Source organism: Nerophis lumbriciformis, linkage group LG10, assembly GCF_033978685.3.
Source record: "Nerophis lumbriciformis linkage group LG10, RoL_Nlum_v2.1, whole genome shotgun sequence".
In the NCBI taxonomy this organism is placed as follows: domain Eukaryota; kingdom Metazoa; phylum Chordata; class Actinopteri; order Syngnathiformes; family Syngnathidae; genus Nerophis; species Nerophis lumbriciformis.
This window is the reverse complement of record NC_084557.2, coordinates 11,059,797-11,084,567: the sequence shown is the minus strand read 5'-3', so window position 1 is coordinate 11,084,567 and position 24,771 is coordinate 11,059,797. Positions and strand designations below refer to the sequence as shown.

The 24,771-nt window shown below is 41.4% G+C and overlaps 1 protein-coding gene across 2 annotated transcripts in view; it reads right to left on the bottom strand.

The window, feature by feature from the left end:
• The window catches only part of LOC133612669 (cGMP-inhibited 3',5'-cyclic phosphodiesterase 3A-like), a 459,749-nt gene that overhangs the window by 61,847 nt on the left and 373,131 nt on the right, over positions 1–24,771 (bottom strand). For both annotated transcript variants that reach the window (XM_061970296.1, XM_061970295.1), the window contains exons 3-4: positions 9,652–9,912; positions 1,352–1,509 (exon numbers count right to left, since the gene is read on the bottom strand). In XM_061970296.1, coding sequence (XP_061826280.1) covers positions 1,352–1,509; positions 9,652–9,912 — 419 coding nt within the window. The remainder of the gene's footprint in view (positions 1–1,351; positions 1,510–9,651; positions 9,913–24,771) is intronic.

Below are 24,771 nucleotides of genomic sequence, written 5' to 3'. Positions count from 1 at the left end.
TTAGTAAATCACACGCAACACGCCCAATAATAGTACACGCTATTTAGCGTGAGGTATATGGATCTTAGTAAATCAGGACCGTTGTGTTGCAACTTGCTTGTGCATGGAAAGTGCTACATGAATAAGTTGTGTACAATGTGTATTCATAATAAGTTGTGAAAAGGAAATTTCCATAATTTTTGGAAACTCATCTTGTATTTGACTTTGTTTATAGGGTTAGGCGCAATAAGTGTTCAACTTCAGCCTAAACCCTTTCGGTCTGCAACATTTTTAATTCATGAATGTACAACTGTTTGTTTATGTAAAACTGTTTGTTTATTTTGTTGACCATTGACCGAAGAAATTAATAAAATACAAAAAATAAAATAAAATAATAAAGTCTGATTGATTGATGGTTATCCATCCATCCATTTTCTACCGCTTGTCCCTTTCGGGGTCGCGGGGGGTGCTGGAGCCTATCTCAGCTGCATTCAGGCGGAAGGCGGTGTACACCCTGTCATGTCTGTGTAATCATGTTTTGTTTTAGTCATGTTTTGTTTTGTTTAGTTATTGGACTCTTTAGTTTCTGGCTTTTCACTCCCTTGTCTTGTTTCCATAGTTACCCATTAGTTTCACCTGTTCCACGTTTGGACTCATTGTGCACTCTTGTTTGTCACCATAGCAACCCATTAGTTTTCACCTGTCACGTCACGCACCTGTTTCACGTTTTGAGTCACGCACCTGTTTTCGTTAATCATGTCTGTAGTATTTAAGTTCATTGTTTTCAGTTTGTCTTTCTGGCGACATCCCACATTTATGGTCTTCACATTCCTGACACTTGTTTTCATGTCCATCTTTCATGCTGCTACTTTAGTCCAAGCCAAGTAAGTTTTTGTTTATTAATGCTATAGTCTTTTGGTTTCATAGTTTGTTCTCCGCCACTGTGCGCGCTTTTCGTTTGTACTCTTTTTTTTTGTCCTTTGTTAGTGTAAAAAAATAAAAATATGTACTCACATTCCCGTCTCGCCCGAGCCAACTTTCCGTTGCCTTCCGGAAAAGCAAACACCCAGGGTGTCATGACACACCCTGGACAAGTCGCCACCTCATCGCAGGGCCAACACAGATAGACAGACAACATTCACACACTAGGGCCAATTTAGTGTTGCCAATCAACCTATCCCCAGGTGCTTGGTTTTGGAGGTGATTGATGGTTAAATAAAATCAAAACACAATAAAATAACAATGAAAAGTCGCAGGAAACTGCCACTGAGAAATGGCATGAAACCCTAATTAAGGCGATTGCCGAAGTCAAAATGACATGCATGTGGGCAAAAGGTCAAATCAAAGTTATTTGTGTGCAGTGGTCGATTACCTGCAGGTCAGTGTTTCGTGGTAGGGTTTGATGCTGGCGCTGCGGTCCCTGCAAACGGGCCCCTGCTCGATGGTGGGCAGTCCTGTGGCGGAGGTGGTGGTTGTCCACGTGGAGGAGATTCTTCTCAGGAGGCCCGGATGGAGACTCCGCCTCAGACGCTGCACGCGTGCATGGAGAGGAGGAAAATCAAGTCAAAAACACTTTAAAAAACAAATACAACTGTGAAATGTTTCTTTCAAAAGGGAGTAATTATTCCTCCTGGTATCTCTGTAGCCATTTTTTCCATGATAACTAATCATAGAAATGATGCAATACCCCCTGATGTTTCCTTTCAACTAGATCAGGGGTCGGCAACCCAAAATGTTGAAAGAGCCATATTGGACCAAAAATACAAAAACAAATCTGTCTGGAGTCGCAAAAAATTAAAAGCCATATCACATACAGATAGTGTGTCATGAGATATAAATTGAATTAAGAGGACTTAAAGGAAACTAAATGACCTCAAATATAGCTACAAATGAGGCATAATGATGCAATATGTACATATAGCTAGCCTAAATAGCATGTTAGCATCGATTAGCTTGCAGTCATGCAGTGACCAAATATGTCTGATTAGCACTCCACACAAGTCAATAACGTCAACAAAACTCACCTTTCATGCACAACGTTAAAAGTTTGGTGGACAAAATGAGACAGAAAAAGAAGTGGCATAAAACACGTCCTAGAAAGTCGGAGAAAGTTATCCATGTAAACAAACTAGGGTGAGTTCAAGGACCGCCAAAATTAGTAGGACAAAACGGCGCTCGCCAAATACTGGAATCAGTGAAGCATTTTTGATATAAACAGTGTGCTTTGTAACAATTAGGGAGGTTTGTGTCATGTTTGTCCTCCTACAGAAACCATATTAAAACAAAAATTTATTTTTTTCCCCCACATATTTTGCCATTTTTCATACATTTTTAAAAACGCTCCAGAGAGCCACTAGGCGGCGCTAAAGAGCTGCATGCGGCTCTAGAGCCGCGGGTTGCCGACCCCTGAACTAGATGGAAGTGTTTCATATTTTCCCTTTACTTAGTACTAAAGAATAAACAGTGACGATTAGAGCGCAGTTAACAATACCACACCATTTCATTATTATCGTTCTATCTATTTCTCTCACTCTGAATCTTCTCTTCGCTCTTTCCCTGGGTATCCTGTGCCCGCGTGACACCGCCATCTGCTCCGTGCAACTTGGTAGAGTGGCACTAAATTATGCTTAATGTTGCTCTTTCAGTCTTCTGCACCATGACCCAGTAAATACCAGAATCCTGAAGGAGAACATTCCATGCAAGGTGTCACCCACACTTCCGCTTGGGCTCAATTCCCCTTCCATTGTCTGTATAAACAGTATCAAAGCCATCAAAGCTTACAAGGTTAATTGGGTTCTCTGAACTCCTAACTCAAAACACTTGTATCTTAAATCGACGTCTTGGATCAAATTAATTTCAATCAGTTCAGTTGGTGCTTTCCCTCCCCAAAACGGCCCAATCTTAACATTTTACATGCCTTAAACAAAAACAAAAAAATTCTAGATAAGAAATGTATAAAAATAATACAAACCCCGTTTCCATATGAGTTGGGAAATTGTGTTAGATGTAAATATAAACGGAATACAATGATTTGCAAATCCTTTTCAACCCATATTCAATTGAATGCACTACAAAGACAAGATATTTGATGTTTAAACTCATAAACTTTATTATTTTTTTTGCAAATAATAATTAACTTAGAATTTCATGGCTGCAACACGTGCCAAAGTAGTTGGGAAAGGGCATGTTCACTACTGTGTTACATCACCTTTTCTTTTAACAATACTCAATAAACGATTGGGAACTGAGGAAACTAATTGTTGAAGCTTTAAAAGTGGAATTCTTTACCATTCTTGTTTTATGTAGAGTTTCAGTCGTTCAACAGTCCGGGGTCTCCGCTGTCGTATTTTACGCTTCATAATGCGCCACACATTTTCGATGGGAGACAGGTCTGGACTGCAGGCGGGCCAGGAAAGTACCCGCACTCTTTTTTTTAACGAAGCCACGCTGTTGTAACACGTGCTGAATGTGGCTTGGCATTGTCTTGCTGAAATAAGCAGGGGCGTCCATGAAAAAGACGGCGCTTAGATGGCAGCATATGTTGTTCCAAAACCTGTATGTACCTTTCAGCATTAATGGTGCCTTCACAGATGTGTAAGTTGCCCATGCCTTGGGCACTAATGCACCCCCATACCATCACAGATGCTGGCTTTTGAACTTTGCGTCGATAACAGTCTGGATGGTTCGCTTCCTCTTTGGTCTGGATGACACGATGTCGAATATTTCCAAAAACAATTTGAAATGTGGACTCGTCAGACCACAGAACACTTTTCCACTTTGCATGAGTCCATATTAGATGATCTCGGGCCCAGAGAAGCCAGCGGCGTTTCTGGGTGTTGTTGATAAATGGCTTTCGCTTTGCATAGTAGAACTTTAACTTGCACTTACAGATGTAGCGGCGAACTGTATTTAGTGACAGTGGTTTTCTGAAGTGTTCCTGAGCTTATGTGGTGATATCCTTTAGAGATTGATGTCGGTTTTTGATACAGTGCCGTCTGAGAGATCGAAGGTCACGGTCATTCAATGTTGGTTTCCGGCCATGCCGCTTACGTGGAGTGATTTCTCCAGATTCTCTGAACCTTTTGATGATATTATGGACCGTAGATGTTGAAATCCCTAAATTTCTTGCAATTGCACTTTGAGAAACGTTGTTCCTAAACTGTTTGACTATTTGCTCACGCAGTTGTGGACAAAGGGGTGTACCTCACCCCATCCTTTCTTGTGAAAGACTGAGCATTTTTTGTTTTTGTTTTGTTTTTATACCCAATCATGGCACCCACCTGTTCCCAATTAGCCTGCACACCTGTGGGATGTTCCAAATAAGTGTTGGATGAGCATTCCTCAACTTTATCAGTATTTATTACCACCTTTCCCAACTTCTTTGTCACGTGTTGCTGGCATCAAATTCTAAAGTTAATGATTATTTGCAAAAAAAAAAAAGGTTTATCAGTTTGAACATCAAATATGTTGTCTTTGTAGCATAGTCAACTGAATATGGGTTGAAAATGATTTGCAAATCATTGTATTCCGTTTATATTTACTTCTAACACAATTTCCCAACTCATATGGAAACGGGGTTTGTACAATTAAATGTACCAAAAACACCTACAGTACGTATTTTCCGTCTATTTTCATACAAAAGGCGCACCGGATTATAGGGCGCATTAAAGGGGTCCTTTTTTTTTTCTTTTTTTTCTTTTTCTAAATGTAAAACACTTCCTTGTGGTCTACATAACATGTAGCGTATTTTTCGGAGTATAAGTCTCTCCGGAGTATAAGTCGCACCGGCCGTAAATGCATAATAAAGAAGGAAAAAAACACATATAAGTCGCACTGGAGTATAAGTCGCATTTTTGGGGGAAATTTATTTGATAAAAGCCAACACCAAGAATAGACATTTGAAAGGGAATTTAAAATAAATAAAGAATAGTGAACAACAGGCTGAATAAGTGTACGTTATATGAGGCATAACTGAGAAGGTGCCTGGTATGTTAACGTGACATATTATGGGAAGAGTCATTCAAATAACTATAACATATAGAACATGCTATACGTTTACCAAACAATCTGTCACTCCTAATCGCTAAATCCCATGAAATCTTATACGTCTAGTCTCTTACGTGAATGAGATAAATAATATTATTTGATATTTTACGGTAATGTGTTAATAATTTCATACATAAGTCGCTCCTGAGTTAAGTCGCACCCCCGGCCAAACTATGAAAAAAACTGCGAGTTATAGTCCGAAAAATACGGTAATGGTGGTTCTTTGGTCAAAATGTTGAAATGAAAATCTTCAAAGTTGCTTTCTGACAGTCGCTTCAGGATGCGCCGTTTTGTGGGCTGTCTTATTTACCTGGCTCACCTTCGACAGCGTCTTCTCCCCGTCATCTTTGTTGTAGCGGTGTAGCGTGCAAGGACGGGAGTGGAAGAAGTGTCAAAAGATGGAGCTAACTGTTTTAATGACATTCAGACTTTACTTCAATCAATAACGGAGCAGCATCTCCTCATCCGCGGCTCACTAGTGCAACAACAACACCGGAAATGTGTCCCGTGAAAAACCGTCCGACCGGAACCCTCTAATAACTAAAGTTCCTTGAGTGAATAATGTAAACTCACTGTACCGGTATGTTTTAGCGCTTCCATTGCGAGATATAAGTTAGAACTTTACGCTACTTTTATATTAGAAATGGCAACAGCAGAGGGTGAATGTCCCGTAACAAGAAGATAGAGAAAAAGAAGATCGACTACGGCGTCAGCACGGACTACAATGACGGACGGGCGCAAATTTTGAGGACTTATACACATCAGCAGGTACCAGAAGGTAAGAAAAGTTGGTTTTGCATAATATTGAATATGAAACAATATGGCAGGTAATATGTCTGCTAATACCCTTAAGTTGAGGTACCACTATATAGTATTTATTGAGAGACAAACATGTGAATACACACTTCTTTCATGGCAGAAGGCAGAGGTTACATTCCCAGTCAAAACCATTCAAGCGTTGACTCGATGTGAAGACCCTTGATAAGGAACAGCCAAAGGGGAGAATCCCTATTGGTGTAATGGCGTCTGCCTTTCATGTCAGAGGGAATGAGTTGATTCCCGGCCAAGGTTCTGTCAGAAAGAGCGCCAGGGCATAAAGACCAAGCCACAACCAGTCAAGATATTGGTTGACGCCTCAGAGACAGAGTGCAGTGTTGTCTCAACTAGTATTGATGATTGTAAACCCCCCTGTCCCCAAGCTTATTTTTTTCTCCCACGCCATTTTTATTTAGCCGAGAGAAACTAGGATGTCAACAACAGAGAGTTGCTGGCCTTACAGGAGTGGAGGCATTGGCTGGAGGGCTCTGTTCATCCTTTCCTGGTGCTTACAGACCATAAACATTTGGAATATCTACACCTTGCCAAGAGACGTAATGCCAGGCTAGGTGGGCTCTACACCTGACCAGATTCCGATTCCCTTTCACCAATCGTCCGGGATGCTGATGCTTTTTCCAGGTCGTGGAAGCTGTGCCTGTGACTATCCTTCCTCGTTCCCAAGAGGTTGGGTTGTCTCCAGGGGGAGGTGGAGGATCAGGTGGTGGACGCACTTCTGAATATTCCTGCACCAGCTGGCTGACCTCCTACACAGTTGTTTGTTGTTCCTGAATTACGGGCCGCTGTCCTTGCTTGGGGTCGTTCCTCCAAATTGGCTTTTCATCCGGGATTATGTCACATTCAATTCCTGTTGTCGCAGCGCTTCTGGTGGCCAACCATTACTGCAGACACCATAGTCGATAAGCTTATTCGTTTTCTCTATCTTCTTGTTATGGGACATTTATCCTCTGCTGTTGCCATTTGTAATATAAAGCATACTTGCCAACCTTGAGACCTCCGATTTCGGGAGGTGGGGGGCGGGGGGGCGTGGTCGGGGTGGGGCGGGGGCGTGGCTAAGAGGGGAGGAGTATATTTACAGCTAGAATTCACCAAGTCAAGTATTTCATATATATATATATATATACAGTATATATATATATGAGGGACTGTCAGTTATCTAGTCTCCACCAGTTGCAGAAAATGTGCCATCAGTACAACTGGACAGTGCTGTTTCAGTTCAATCACCAGGACCATCAGTGAGTCAGACACAAACTAGTCTCATCATTGAACCAGATTCAAGGGCTGCTGAGTTGCCATCATCAGAACCCAGATCACCCACAACAAAAACCCCACCAGTGATCCGCAGGTACCCAGAAAGGTTTCGAGTACCACCAAAAAAACTGAATCTCTGAAGACAGTATAAAAATCTGTGTTAAAGATGTACAAATGCTGTTTGTATAATAAGCATGTTATTGTTTACAAATGAGGGTTAAGAGTTCAGTACTAAAGAAAAAAAAAGAATGTGGTTAAGTACAGTTTTTTAATTGAGCTGCTGCATTTTTTGGTTGGGTTGTTTATTTCTTTTGAGTAACTTCTACATTTCTTAAAGGGGAGGAATGTAATAGAGTGATCTATGTTTGTCTGTTGCCATCTCCTGGTGAATGTTGGCTATAGCGTACTGGGGTTACTTTTTGGTTGGCCAACGATTTACGTGGTGTTGCGCACCTGACGTCAAGTGTGTGAGTCTGTTCTGAAGTCTACAGTAAAGAGACGTACTTCATCCCCTCGCCTGTTTATTGCCTCCAACTCAATATATTACAACAACATTGCTCCATGCAGACCTGGAGGGTCTGCATGGAGCTGGAGGGGGCGTGGCCTCCAGGTCCGCCTGAATTTCGGGAGATTTTCGGGGGAAAATTTGTCCCGGGAGGTTTTCGGGAGAGGCGCTGAATTTCGGGAGTCTCCCGGAAAATCCGGGAGGGTTGGCAAGTATGATATAAAGTAGTGTTCTTACTTATATCTGTCAGTAAACTCGCCATTAAAGCGCTAAAACATACCGGTGTAGTGAGTTTACATTATCCACCCAAGGAACTTTAGTTATTAGAGTGTTCCGGTTGGACGGGTTTTTCACGGGACACATTTTCGGCGTTGTCGTTGGACTAGTGGGCGACGGATGAGGAGATGCTGCTCCGTTGTTGATTGAAGTAAAGTCTGAATGTCATGTGGAGGTTGGCCCCCAGTGGGTCCTGCAGACCACCAAGCATCGACCTGAGAGCCCGCGTTTCAGGATGTAATACTTGTTTTGTCATGACGTGGATTATTTCGCAAATTACTGCGAGGATTGTTTTCCCGTGATGCAAACGGACTTGACTGGACAAGGCGTGCAGGTAAAAACATGATTTAATCTTAACTCAAAAGCTACAAAAGGCACTCACAGCGGAGGCACAACTTAACGCAAGGGAACAAAACTAACACTAAGGCAGAACTATGGACATGAAACAAAAAACACATATTGTAACAAGAAACGAGCATGAAAAGAGCAGCATGAACTATGGCATGGACAGAGTAATCAGAGTAGCACATAGCAAGAACAGAGTATCATACAGAGTAATGTCGCCAGGCCGACTACCTGGCAACTACAGGCTTAAATAGTCTCTTCCTGATTAAAGCCAGGTGCGTGTGTCCGAACACCAGCAGCAGGTGAAAATCATATGCCACCATGGCAACCAAAACAAACAAGAGTGCACCAAAAAACAGGAACTAATAGAGTCTTAAACAACCAGAAAAAAACAAAACAAAACATGATCTAGACCACAGATCATGACGTTTTCCATTCTTTTGCTTTTCAGCACAAAGTCTGTCTATCTGAGTTTGTGTCTGTGTCGCTCATGCTCTCGCTCCAGCTCCCACAACCTCTCTCCTCCCGGCTGCTGTTTATACAGCGCGACAGGTGATTAGACAACAAGGCCCACCTGGGCCATCTACGCACCTGTCGCTGACTTCGAGGCCGGTCCTGGCACACTCCCTTCCGCTGCAGGCCCGCAGGCCACGCCCCCCCACCTCCACAGTCATTAAAACAGTTTGCTCCATCTTTTGATACTTCTTCCACTCCCGTCCTTGCACGTTACACCGCTACAACTAAGATGACGGGGAGAAGACGCTGCCGAAGGTGAGCCACGTAAATAAGACCGCCCATAAAACGGCGCATCCTGAAGCGACTGTCAGAAAGCGACTTGAAGATGATCTGTAGAACATAATCTATGCAACACTTTGACCAAAGAACCACCATCACATGTTATGTAGACTTCAAGGAAGTGTTTTACATTTAGAAAAATTTATAATGTGACCCCTTTAATGCGCCCTATGGGGGAGTCCTTATAAGTGCAGACTCGGTGGTCACTTCCACAAAGTCCATACGATTGGGATTGGCTTCCCACTTTGTAACCTTTTCCAGAGACGCGTTCATCACCACGTTGCCTCATTCGCACACGCGATACCTGGCTCCTGCACGTCCGTCATGTTGACGCAGCTGCGGCTTTGAAATACGTGCATGTATTTTCTCCCGCTCGACTCCATAAAAACACACTCGCTCATTTGAAGCTCAAAGGTCTGAGTGGCGGCCCCCATTAGCTCCAGGACAGGCTCAAGGATTAACATGTGTGTTGAATGATTTGTGCCCTTTAAATCATTCCGGTCATAATAAGGTGGATCACAATTCCATCTAAGGATAATTTTGCATACTCCCCCCCCCCCAAAAAATGTAAATTTGGACGATCGCTCATCATGATTTGCACCACATGTTCATGTTCTAACCTTATGGATGGAGGTCTTCTCCCCCTTCTCGGGTCCGTCCTCTGAGTCGGAGCAGACGTAGGCGTCAGAGGGGTTTAGCAGAAGAGCAGGACGTGGCCGGTGCAAGGGCTGGAAGGTGAGCTGCGTGGTCAGCAGGTTGCTGACCGCCCGCAGCGAGGTGCAGATGTTGGAGGGCAGAGAGGGCTCGGCCAGCAGGTCCGTAACGAGGCCGTGGGCTTCTCCCATCACGGCTATGTCCACCATGACACTGGTGCCCGATGACTGCAGGACAGATAAACATCATTGCATGTCAACAACTCCTTCTGGTGCCTCATGCACTTTGGTGCATGGTTATAATCAGGGGCGGCCTGTCGCATAAACGCTCAGTGCGGGCATCGTTAACATTAAGATAACATAAATTTTCCTGTCAAAGTTGATTAATGAAGCTGCATTAAGGAGATTAGGAGTGCGGATAAGGCGATTAAAGTAAGGTAAAAATACAAAACCCAAAACCAGTGAAGTTGGCACGGTGTGTAAATGGTAAATAAAAACAGAATACAATGATTTGAAAATCCTTTTCAACTTATATTCAATTGAATAGACTGCATAGACAAGATACTTAATGTTCGAACTGGAAAATATTAGCTCATTTGGAATTTGAGGCCTGCAACATGTTTAAAAAAAGCTGGCACAAGTGGCAAAAAAGACTGAAAAAGGTGAGGAATGCTCATCAAACATTTATTTGAAACATCCCACAGGTGAACAGGCTAATTGGGAACAGGTGGGTGCCATGATTGGGTATAAAAGCAGCTACCATGAAATGCTCAGTCATTCGCAAACAAGGACGGGGCGAGGGTCAACACTTTTGTCAACAAACGCGTGAGCAAATTGTCGAACAGTTTAAGAACAACATTTTCTCAACCAGCTATTTTTAGGAATTTAGGGATTACACCATCTACGGCCCGTAATATTATCCAAAGGTTCAGAGAATCTGGGGAAGTCACTGCATGTAAGCAGCTAGGCTGAAAATCAACATTGAATGGCCGTGACCTTCGATCCCTCAGGCGGTACTGCATCAAAAAGCGACATCCGTGTGTAAAGGATATCACCACATGGGCTCAGGAACACTTCAGAAAAGCACTGTCAGTAACTACAGTTTGTCGCTACATCTGTAAGTGCAAGTTAAAACTCTACTATGCAAAGCCAAAACTATTTATCAACAACACCCAGAAACGCCGCCGGCTTCCCTGGGCCCGAGCTCATCTAAAATGCACTGATGCAAAGTGGAAAAGTGTTCTGTGGTCTGACCAGTCCACATTTCTCATTGTTTTTGGAAACTGTGGACGTCCACCTGGAAAGCTTCAAAAATTATTCTCCTCAGTTCCCAAACGTTTACTGAGTGTTGTTAAAAGGAAAGGCCATGTAACAAATTGGTAAAAATGCCCCGGTGCCAACTTTTTTGCGATGTGTTGCTGCCATAAATTCTTAGTTAATGATTATTTGCAAAAAAAAAAAAAAGTTTCTCAGTTCGAACATGAAATATCTTGTCTTTGCAATCTATTCAATTGAATATAAGTTGAAAAGGATTTGCAAATTATTGTATTTTTTTTTAATTCACCATTTACACAACCGGTTTTGGGTTTTGTTTATTCAGCAGCCCTATAGTAACACATATACAGACGCAGATGTGGACAAAATGAACAAGGGAGACCTGACCAAGGTTCTTCTCATATTTTATTGTTTAGTCAAGTCTAAGTGATGCTAATGCACACACACACACACACACACACACACACACACACACACACACACACACACACACACACACACACACCCACACACACACATATGCACGCAACACTTATGCATCAAATTCTAAACCTTATATGGCTTCCCGTAAAGTAGAGAATGCAATAAAAGGTTGGTATACAAGGAGGAGTCGCTCACAGTAGACATGCTTGCAGGCTTCAGGCCAAACAAAATCCGTCCGGGACACTTCCCTCACATCTGTGTTGTGATGCTTAATGAATGGGCTCGTTAGTAAAGTTAATTCCATCCCTTCTGAGGTGGCTGCTACCTTTTCGTGGACCTTTTTTTCCGCAGCGATGTTTTCACAGACAAAAGGGGAAAGTTCACAACTTTCTCTTAATTGAGCCCAGTGAATAGACCAGAGCTGGGTAAATATTTTGACTCGGGGGGGGCCACGCTGAGAGAAAGAAATGTGTCTGGGGGGGCCAATGTGTATAAATGATATATACACATTTATCTGTAAAATTCTGCTGTACAGTATGTGTGTTTGGGTCCCTTTTTTTCAGGAACACTAATACCAAAAGTCACAATGTTCTAAAAACGTTATGACAGACCACCTCAAAAAAAGGAATGGAATTGTACAGTTTTTTTTTAACTGAATGGAACACCCAAAATGTACATGAAAATAAAGAAAGTGGCGCCGTGTGCAGAATTAGCAATTTTTGGGAATTCCATTAAACTATTAAAAATTTAAGCAGACTTTTAGGGATAGTATCGCCTTTGCATCCCTACTAGCTCTTGGAAGGATTTTATTGGAGTGGAAATGACAGTTTGCCCCCAAGGCCTGCCTATGGCTTAAGGACCTCATGTTTCTCTTAGATTTAGAGAAAATGTAATTTAATTTGAGGGGTGCACCAAAACAATTTGACTCGACCTGGGGCTGTATGATTAGTTACATAGCTAAACTAAAGACACCATAGGATAAATGTGACTCTCATTGTTGAAAATGAACATTTCTACCTACCTCAATTCTTTTTTTTTTTTTTTATTCAGTGACACTTCTCTGCAAGTTTGTGATTTAAAAAAAAAAAAGAAAAGTTTTTTCTTTTTGTTAGTTCATTTGATTTTTTATTTCTATTCTTATTTTATCTTTATGCAGCTGAGATAGGCTCCAGCACCCCCGCGACCCCGAATGGGACAAGCGGTAGAAAATGGATGGATGGATATTCTTTTTTTATTTTTTCACAACCTTGACACTGCGGTCAAGGTTGGAATTGCCACAGAACACATTTGGAGATATTCAACAATCTACTGCCATCTGGCGGCTAGAGTGGATGGTGCACACCCCCAATTTGCCACGTTTCATGTGTCAGGTAAATGAAGCTATATGAATCCCCTTTGTTAATAATTAAAAAATGTCAATGGCAAATCAAATACAATTTAAATAAAAATTGAATGCCTCTTTTCTATTTGCAGCCTTCTGAGGTAATAAATATCAACATTAACTTTTTCCACAGGCTAATAAATTTGAAAATAAAATAACAATGAATAAAACAACCATTCAGGACTTTAAACTGCTCAGTTTGCAACACACTGATCTAATCTGATGTGCCCAAGCCAGCTACCTGGCATCTTTTCTTGGATGCTAGTTCATTAATGTCGGGGCTCAGGCTTTGAGCTGAGGCAACCTTCATTATTACAAAATGCGGCTGCTAGACTTTTGACAAGAACAAGAAAGTTTGATCATATTACGCCTATACTGGCTCACCTGCACTGGCTTCCTGTGCACTTAAGATGTGACTTTAAGGTTTTACTACTTACGTATAAAATACTACACGGTCTAGCTCCAGCCTATCTTGTTGATTGTATTGTACCATATGTCCCGGCAAGAAATCTGCGTTCAAAGAACTCCGGCTTATTAGTGATTCCCAGAGCCCCAAAAAAGTCTGCGGGCTATAGAGCGTTTTCTATTGGGGCTCCAGTACTATGGAATGCCCTCCCGGTAACAATTAGAGATGCTACCTCAGTAGAAGCATTTAAGTCCCATCTTAAAACTCATTTGTATACTCTAGCCTTTAAATAGACCCCTTTTAGACCAGTTGATCTGCCGTTTCTTTTCTTTACTCCTCTGCTCCCCTCTCCGGTGGCCATGGATGAAGTGCTGGCTGTCCAGAGTCGGGACCCGGGGTGGACCGCTCGCCTGTGCATCAATTGGGAACACCTCTGCGCTGCTGAACCGTCTCCGCTCGGGATGGTGTCTTGCTGGCCCCACTATGGACTGGACTCCACATATGCGGTCCTCTCCAAGGTTTCTCATAGTCATTCACATCGACGTCCCACTGGGGTGAGTTTTTCCTTGCCCTTATGTGGGCTCTGTACCGAGGATGCCGTTGTGGCTTGTGCAGCCCTTTGAGACACTTGTGATTTAGGGCTATATAAATAAACATTGATTGATTGATTGATTATCGAACGAAAGTGTTCATCAGTCATTATATCTCGTTCACCCGGACCACAGTCTCGGGGGCGTGCCATAAATGCACTGCCTTTAACGTACTCTACGAGCTATCGTCACGTCCGCTTTTCATCCATTCTAACATCGTTCAGACCCAGTCACAAGATATGTGCGGCTTCTGTACGCACACACGAGTGAATGCAACGCATACTTCATCAACAGCGATGCGGGTTACACTGAGGGTGCCAGTATAAAAAACTTTAACACTGTTAGAAATATACGCCACACTGTGAATGCACACCAAAAAAGAATGACAAACACATTTCGGGAGAACATCCGCACCGTAACACACCCAGGATCCTTTGCAACACACACCTTGTAGCGTCCCGGAAGAGTTAGTGCTGCAAGGGATTCTGGGTATTTGTTCTGCTGTGTTTATGTTGTGTTACGGTGGGGATGTTCTCCCGAAATGTGTTTGTCATTCTTGTTCGGTGTGGATTCACAGTGTGGCGTATATTTCTAACAGTGTTAAAGTTTTTTATTCGGCTACCCTCAGTGTAACCTGTATGGCTGTTGATGAAGTATGCGTTGCATTCAATTGTGTGTGTGTGTGCAGAAGCCGCACATGTTATGTGACTAAGTCAGCACTCGTTGGACTGGCTGAAAATCACACGTGACGATTTTCGGGAGGGGCGCTGAAGTCTGGAAGTGTTACCGCGGCACCTCCGCAATATATAATCGGCGGGCCAGCTTTAGTGTTAATTTGATATCGCCTCAAGGGCCAAATTTGGCCCGCGGGCCAGAGTTTGACACCCATGATGTGTCACGTCCGGATTGAAAATCTTAATGGGCCGCATATATTTTGCCCAGGTCTGTAATAGACCCACCAGACTCACCACTTTTGCACGGACAATGTTATCTGATTCCCCCCCTCCTCATGTCACATTCCCTTTTACACCAGCTGCTAGACACCCTTAAAAAAAAAAAAAAAAAAAAAAAAAAGTGTGTTTATGCTGGTTTAAATATCCCGGAGCTGGTTTAAACACAACACGTGTGTGAGTACCCTCCATTCAGCCCCGACATGTGGGAACATTTCACATTTTATTTTCCTTACTCATATCTGATAGCTCGGCGTACTTATGAATGTTCCCTGCGAGTCTGCAGCACAGACAGCTACAGTATGCAAGTGCCTTCATCTGGGAGGTGAGGCTCACATGCAAAACACACCGCCTCCCACTCCGAGTCGGCTTTGCTGCACGCCGTCCACACTTGATTCCAACAAGGTACCTAAAGGTTGATTGCGGAGAAGAAGATGGCTGCCGGACAACATCTGGTTGGACTAAGACAACAATGACCCCTATCGCGTCTCCAATCCCCAAACACACGTGTGAGCGTACAAACGCTCTTACACGCACGGACCATCTGGATCATCTGCAAACAAATGCGGCGCCGGCCTTGAAAAGTCTGAGGACCTCGTGTGTGAGGTCGTGTGAGATGTCAGCTAATCTCACAGCTTTTGCTTTGGCTTTTGTGACGCCGCCGTGGGATTGGTGCAACCCCCAAAACATGTCTGGCTGCTGTACTACAGGATAAATGACATCATTTACAATAAAGTACAGCCTTATTCAGGGCTACAGGGAAGCTGGAGACTGCTGAAAATGATGGAAAGCGCCACTCCACGTAGCAACGGACGCTGCGGTCAAGGTTGGAATTGTCACAGAACACGTTTGAAGATATCCAACAGTCTACTGCCATCTGGCGGCTAGAGTGGATGGTGCACACCCCCAATTCGCCACGTTTCATGTGTCAGGTAAATGAGGCGATATGAATCCCCTTTCCTACTGTAAAGGAAGCTTTACCAATCTACCGAGCTGGGATCATTCCTGCTGACAGACAAACATGGATGTTGGTTCACAGCACACTTACTGTATATACCAGGCATGGGCAATTGTTTTGACTCGGGGGCCACATTGATCGGTAATAATTAGAGATGTCCGATAATATCGACCTGCCGATATTATCGGCCGATAAATGCTTTAAAATGTAATATTAGAAATTATCGGTATGTTTTTTTAAATTATTATCGGTATCAGGTTTTTTTTGTTTTTTTTTAATTAAATCAACATAAAAAACATAAGATACACTTACAATTAGTGCACCAACCCAAAAAAACCTTCCTCCCCCATTTACACTTATTCACACTCATTCACATAAAAGGGTTGTTTATTTCTGTTATTAATATTCTGGTTCCTACATTATATATCAATATATATCAATACAGTCTGCAAGGGGTACAGTCCGTAAGCACACATGATTGTGCGTGCTGCTGGTCCACTAATAGTACTAACCTTTAACAGTTCATTTTACTCATTTTCATTAATTACTAGTTTCTATGTAACTGTTTTTATATTGTTTTACTTTCTTTTTTATTCAAGAAATTGTTATTAATTTATTTATCTTGTTGTTTTTTTGTTGTTGTTTTTTAAAAAGGACCTTATCTTCACCATACCTGGTTGTCCAAATTAGGCATAATAATGTGTTAATTCCACGACTATATATCGGTATCGGTTGATATCGGTATCGGTTGATATTGGTATCGGTAATTAAAGAGTTGGACAATATTGGAATATCGGATATCGGCAAAAAGCCATTATCGGACATCCCTAGTTAAAATGTAATAATCACTTATTCTTCTGTAGTTTGGATACTTTACATTAGTTTTGGATGATACCACAAATTTAATAATAATAATAATAATAATAATGAATTACATTTGTATCGCACTTTACACTTGTTAAAATCTCAAAGTGCTGCAAAGTATACAAAAAATAAAAAAATAGAAAGTTAGAATATAAATTAAAAAAATAAAATAGAAATAAAAACATGAAAAACACTAGGTATGTACTATGGTATTTTTTTACATTTTTATTTTTGTCTTAAAGAAATACAATCATGTGTGCTTATGGACAGTATCCTTGCAGACTGTATTGATATATATATTGATATATAATGTATATATTGTGTTTTTTATGTTGATTTAATTAAAAAAAAAAAAAAAAGATTTTTTTTTTTTTTTTTTAAAAGGACCTTATCTTCACCATACCTGGTTGTCCAAATTAGGCATAATAATGTGTTAATTCCACGACTGTATATATCGGTATCGGTTGATATCGGTAACGGTAATTAAGAGTTGGACAATATCGGAATATCAGATATCGGCAAAAAAGCCATTATCGGAAATCTCTAGTAATAATGCATCTGGGGGCCGGTATATATATATATATATATATATATATATATATATATATATATATATATATATATATATATATATATATATATATATATATATATATATATATATATATATATATATATATATATATATATATATATCAATCAATCAATCAATGTTTATTTATATAGCCCTAAATCACGAGTGTCTCAAAGGGCTGCACAAGCCACAACGACATCCTCGTATATATACAGTATATATAAATATATACTGTATATATATATATATATATATATAAATATATACTGTATATATATATATATATATATATATATATATATATATATATATACACTGCACCGGCCCCATATATACTGTATATATATATAAATATACATATATATACAGTATATATAGATATATACTGTATGTATATAAATATACATATATATGTATATAAATATACATATATATGTATATTTACATATATATGTATATATGTATATGTAGACATATATACATATATATGTCTATATATACACATATATACATATACCAGTAACATTTTAATATTCTTTTTGCAGCTTATGTAAAAAAAAAAATAAATGTAAATGTATTGTATATATACATGTATATTCATATAATACTCATTGTTAAAATCGGCCCTCTGAGGGCAACCATAACTGCGAGCAACCATAACTGCGAGTTTGACACCCCTGTTCTAAATAAACCGGCATAATAATATTGTTGTCCAAATTAGACTTGTACGGCCTTGGCAGAGGTGCGTGCTCTACTGAACGCCACGGTAGTTTATAAAATGTTTTTAATATCAAACATAAAACGTGAATATTGCTCTGCTAAACTCTAAGACTGGACCTCAGTGGCTATTAAAGTGGTGCTGGGCTTAATTTTATTGCAGTATGATTGCCAAGGTTTGCCATAAAGTAATGTGTTTCTTCTTTCTGGTTTTTGGATACATAGCACATTATTTAGTCGTGTAAAACCACATCCGAACGTGTATAGGACACTGAGTAGTGTAGAAGAATGTGTAAAGGAGGAAGATCATGAACGCTTCTATTGGCAACGGCCTTAATAGTGCTGGCTTGTTAACTGCACGAGACGATCAGTTCAAGCATAAAGTCTGAGCCTAGAACATTAACATTAATGTCAAACACAGTCTTAAGTGGTTGCAACCAGTTTTTATTTCTTGCTAGAGGAGAGTTTTGGATGGAAGCCTCCACTCTAACAGCAATTGGAAATAAAACAAAAACATTTCAAAGCTGATCGATTCTTTAAAGTCTGACAACGGAATGCTTTGGAAATCATTTCCATGTCAGTGTTCTATGACAGTCCTGTATGACACTATTTGCCAAATATTTCAAATTAATCTCACAAATCTGACAGTAGTGGATTGAAAGTGTGTTGGTCTTAGTGCTGGAATTTAGTGCTTTTAGTAAACCCTACTGGGGACACACCATTGCATACTTGCCAACCTTGAGACCTCCGATTTCGGGAGGTGGGGGGAGGGGGTAGGCGTGGTCGGGGTGGGACGGGGGCGTGGTTGGGGGCGTGGCTAAAAGGGGAGAAGTATATTTACAGCTAGAATTCACTGAACGTCAAGTATTTCATATATATATATATATATATATATATATATGTCTTAATAAGGTTATCCAAAAAATAGTGCTCGATACCGTAGTAGAGCGCAATATATGTATGTGTGGGAAAAAAAATCACAAGACTACTTCATCTCTACAGGCCTGTTTCATGAGGGGTTCCCTCAATCATCAGGAGATTTTAATGGAAGCATTCACATACCATGGTTTATATAGGGCACAGAGTGGGTAGGTACAGGCTGGCGTAGGGGCGTGGTGATTGGCTCATGTGTTACCTAGGAGGTGTTTCCGTCTGTGGCGGCATGCTGATACAATTTCGCTGCGCTTGTTGAGGGATGACAGGTCTGGACGGTATATAATAAACAGTTTCTCTTTCAAGCATAGGTTGCATCTTTTATTACCACTATTGTAAGGTGTGCTGGATGCAAGAATTTGCCATGTTATTGAATATTCAACATTATTGTCTTTGAGGTCCCAAATGTGTTTGCTGAGTTCTGTGGTATTCCGCAGGTTTTGGTTCCTGAAAGAAGCCTTGTGATTGTTCCATCTGGTTTTAAACTCTCCCTCGGTTAATCCTACATATGTGTCGGATGTGTTAATGTCCTTGCGTGTTACCTTAGATTGGTAAACATCAGTTGTTTACCAATTGGTAAACATCAGTTGTTTACCAATCCATCATTCTATAGTTATAATGTGATTGGGCAGGTACGCTTTTTTATATTGTGGAGGACCTGAGTCCGCCTGAATTTCGAGAGATTTTCGGGAGAAAATTTGTCTCGGGAGGTTTTCGGGAGAGGCGCTGAATTTCGGGAGTCTCCCGGAAAATCCGGGAGGGTTGGCAAGTATGCACCATTGTATGTGTCAGTAGCTTTAATGCTAATGAGCTAGGTTTGTGTGTGTAGTAGGGATAGGTATTATTTACATTTTTACCGATACCAGTACCAAATGGGTACTTTAAAAACAGTCAGTAAATTAGTTCGACTTCTCAAATAGTTCGCCTCTAATTGACCTCCTTCAGCCCTCGGAAACACCTTAACCAGATAGTGTTCGGTTTTTGAAAAGTCGGACAAACACACCTGGATTAGATTTTAGTCAATAGGACTGTGACGTTCTTAGAATCCTGAGAAAATTTGTTTGAAGCAATATAAAAGTGTTTCAAGGATAACTCGTAACCAAACATGCAATAAGACTAATAATGTTTGAAATAATGTATCTTTGTGAGTTTTACTATAAACGTGCTTTTGTAAGGTTTGCAAACACAAAAATTGTTTTTTTTACTCAATATGAGAGTAATGTTCGTAGATTCCTGAGAAAATGTGTTTGAAGCAATAAAAACTTGTTTCAAGCATAACTCCTAAACCAGGGGTCGGCAACCTTTACCACTCAAAGAGCCATTTTGACCCGTTTCACAAAATAAAGAAAACAATGGGAGCCACAAAACTCTTTTGAAATTTATAATGAAAAAATAACACTGCATACAACGTTTTGTTTTGCTTTGTGCTATGTATAAACCAGGGGTCTCAGACACACGGCCCGCACCTTAATATGGAAATGTAATGTTAGTGCGGCCTGCGAGTTTTATATGAATGCCGCTTGACAGCATCACACTTGCCAACCCTCCCAATTCTTTCGGGAGACTCCCGAATTTCAGAGCAACTATTCTCTCGAATGTCTGCTGATTTTCACCCAAACAACAATAATAAGGGCGTGCTATGATGGCACTGCCTTTAGCGCCCTCTACAATCTGTACAAACAGCTTGCCAGCCCAGTCACAGGTTGTATGCGGCTTCTGCAGACACACATAAGTGACTGCAAGGCATACTTGTTCAACAGCCATACAGGTCACACGTTTAAACAACTTTAACACTCTTACTAATATGCGCCACACTGTGAACCCACACCAAACAAGAATGACAAACACATTTCGGGAGAACATCTGCACCGTAACACAACATAAACACAACAGAACAAATACCCAGAATCCCATGCATCCCTAACTCTTCCGGGCTACATTATACACCCCCGCTACCACCAACCCCCCCTCCGTGCGTCGGTTGAGGTGGGCGGGGTTTGGTGGTAGCGTGGGTGTATAATGTAGCCCGGAAGAGTTAGGGATGCATGGGATTCTGGGTGTTTGTTCTGTTGTGTTTATGTTGTGTTACGGTGCGGATGTTCTCCCGAAAAGTGTTTGTCATTCTTGTTTGGTGTGGGTTCACAGTGTGGCGCATATTAGTAAGAGTGTTAAAGCTGTTTATATCACAACCCTCAGTGTAACCTGTATGACTGTTGACCAAGAATGCGTTGCAGTCACTTACGTGTGTAAGCAGAGGCCGCATACTACATGTGACCGGGCCGGCACGCAGATAGCATGGTGTAAAAGCGGCCGCGGCGACATATTGTAGACGACGTTAAAGGCAGTGTCGTCACGGCACGCCCTCAATATTGTTGTCCGGGTGAAAATCGAAGAATATTTGTGCCGGGAGATTTCCGGGAGAGGCACTGAAATCCGGAAACCTCCCGGTAAAATCGGGGGGGTCGGCAAGTATGCAGCTTAGCCGCATCAGAGTGATCAAAGAGCCGCATGCGGCTCCGGAGCCGCGGGTTGCAGACCCCTGTCCTAAACCAAACATGCAATATGTCTAACAATGCCTGGATTCATCTATCTTTGTGAGTTTTACTAGAAAAATGGGCTTTTGCAAGGTTTGCAAACACAAACATTAGTTGTTTTTTTTACTCAATATGACAGTAATGTTCTTAGAATCCTGAGAAAATGTGTTTGAAGCAATAAAAAATGGTTTCAAGCATAACTCCTAAACCAAACATACAGACCAAAACCCTTAAAACAAGTAACACACTCTAACACAGGGGTGTCAAACTCAAATACAGAGTGGGCCAAAATTTAAAACTGAACAAAGCCGCGGGCCAAGGTTGAACAAATTAACCTTTAACGTACTTTACGAGCTATCGTCACGTCCGCTTTTAATCCATTCTAACATCGTTCAGACCCAGTCACAAGATATGTGCGGCTTCTGTACGCGCACACGAGCGAACGGTTACACTGAGGGGGCCAGTATAAAAAACTTTAACATTGTTAGAAATATACGGCACACTGTGAATGCACACCAAACAAGAATGACAAACACATTTCGGGAGAACATCCGCACCGTAACACAACATAAACACAACAGAACAAATACCTAGAATCCTTTGCAGCACTAGCTCTTCCGGGACGCTACAAAATACACCCCCGCTACCACCAAACCTCCGCCCCACATACACACACCTTGTAGCGTCCTGGAAGCGTTAGTGCTGCAAAGGGTTCCGGTTTGGTGTGGATTCACAGTGTGGCGTATATTTCATAACATGTGCAGAAGCCGCACATGTTATGTGACTGGGCCAGCACTCGTTGGGCTGGCTGGCGTTTGGAAGACTCCTGGGAGGATCGGTGGGCCAGCTTTAGTGTTGATTTGATATCGCCTCAAGGGCCAAGTAAAATTACATGGCGGGCCAAATTTGGCCCGCGGGCCAGAGTTTGACACCCATGCTCTAACATAAAATCTGCTTAGTGAGAATTTTCTACCGCTTATTCCCTCTGGGGTCGCGGGGGGAGCTGGAGCCTATCTCAGCTACAATCGGGCGGAAAGCGGGGTACACCCTGTACAAGTCGCCACCTCATCGCAGGGCCAACACAGATAGACAGACAACATTCACACTCACATTCACACACTAGGGCCAATTTAGTGTTGCCAATCAACCCATACTTGCCAACCTTGAGATCGGGAGGTGGGGGGCTGGGGGCGTGGTTAATATATATATATATAATAAATTCTTGACTTTCAGTGAATTCTAGCTATATATATATATATATATATATATATATATATATATATATATATATATATATATATATATATATATATATATATATATATATATAAATAAATAAATAAATAAATAAATAAATAAAAGAAATACTTGAATTTCAGTGTTCATTTATTTACACATATACACACACATAACACTCATCTACTCATTGTTGAGTTAAGGGTTGAATTGTCCATCCTTGTTCTATTCTCTGTCACTATTTCAGAACACACACATTATACAAATATACATTATAAAATCAATAAGAAAACGGGAGCTCTAATTTGGGAGTCTGAATTAGGATCAGAAGTTCCTATATAAACATTGCGCACTCACGTCGCCTTTTTGTATTGATTACTGCAGCTGTGCACTGGATTCATTCACAAATACAAACTACAACTCACAAACACTTTAGAGTTAGGCTCCACCATCAGAATGTGTACTTAAACTTATAAAGATCACATGGATATTATTCAGTGAGTTGATTCACCAAAACTAACCTGTTATACAGGAGGAAAAAGCACACAGGACGTTTCAATTGTTCACAGACTGGTCGCTCTCATCAGAATGACAAGACACTTCCGGTCTGCAGGTGATAGCATTCAATTGGGAAGAAACGCCCAACTGCCCCCTACTGACCAATGTGAATACTGATAAATGTGTAATGACAGCTCCAAAAACAAATTCAAACCAAAAAAAAAAAACCAACACAAAAATGTGACACATTATGGGTGGGTCACATATGCATGTACAATAGATGGCAGTATTGTCCTGTTTAAGAGTGTCACAACATTGCTGTTTACGGCAGACGAACTGCTTTACGGTAGACGAAAACTTGACTGCTGTTGTTGTGTGTTGTTACCGCGCTGGGAGGACGTTAATGAAACTGCCTAACAATAAACCCACATAAGAAACCAAGAACTCGCCCTCGATCATTAGCTGTTTATATTGTGGGAAAGCGGACGTGTGAACAGGCTGTCAACATGTAACTCAGGTCCGCATGGAGCTGGAGGGGGCGTGGCCTCCAGCTCCGCCTGAATTTCGGGAGATTTTCGGGAGAAAATTTGTCCCGGGAGGTTTTCGGGAGAGGCGCTGAATTTCGGGAGTCTCCCGGAAAATCCGGGAGGGTTGGCAAGTATGAATCAACCTATCCCCAGGTACATGTCTTTGGAGGTGGGAGGAAGCGGGAGTACCCGGAGGGAACCCACGCAGTCACGGGGAGAACATGCAAACTCCACACAGAAAGATCCCGAGCCCGGGATTGAACCCAAGACTACTCAGGACCTTCGTATTGTGAGGCAGATGCACTAACCCCTCTACCACCGTGCTGACTTATCAGACATAAAATAAGCAAATATCACCCTTATTTGAGATATTTCATCTTACTTAGATTTCAGTTTTTGCAGTGTATAGAAGAAGTATAACCCATTCATTCATGACAGATTTGTTTCACCTCCCTGGATGTTTGTGTTTAGTTTTTCCAAACAGGTTAAGTACTACCACTGATTCACAGATTTCCTGGAGAAACATACCTTGAATTTTCACTGCCAAGCTGTTGAATTAATATGACAAGTCGTTGGGAGAATCAGTACTTTAAAAATCTTTTAAAATATGATCAATCACTTTGATACTTTAGCCATTACTTCTTTTTACAAGCAATATATCAAGAGTTGTAGGGGCTGCTGGCAGAAAAAGAACAATCTGATTAGAGAGAGGAACACGGTTGAGTTTAACTGGGATTCCAAAAAGGAATACTGCAGGACAATCCTTTGTGCGGAATTAGAAATGTATTTTTTGAGTGATTGTAGCCCGCGTTAATCCAATCGCCTGTGCCAGCGGCGTGTTCGCAAAACGATCACTGCAAAGGCTGATATTTGCTTTTGTTGACGTGTAACGTTTAAATCATGAACAAGTATCAATAAACAGTTTTTTATGACCGTCTCATGGCCAAGTCAAACACGAGGCGACGCATGAACATTCTGTTATGACATCCGTGAGTGATGGCGGCGTGTACGACGAAGCATTTTTTTTTTTTTTTTCACGGGCCCGTGTGAACTCGCCGTGGAGGAGCTGGTCGATAGGCGTGCTGCGGACGGACGCCCACACGAGGGTCCGCGTAAACCGGAGAGAGGGCCAGTCAAAACAAATCAGCAGTCACTTCTGGATCCTCGCTGGTGTGCACTCACTTGGATCTGCACTCTTCCATCTTAGCACACAGATTAGAC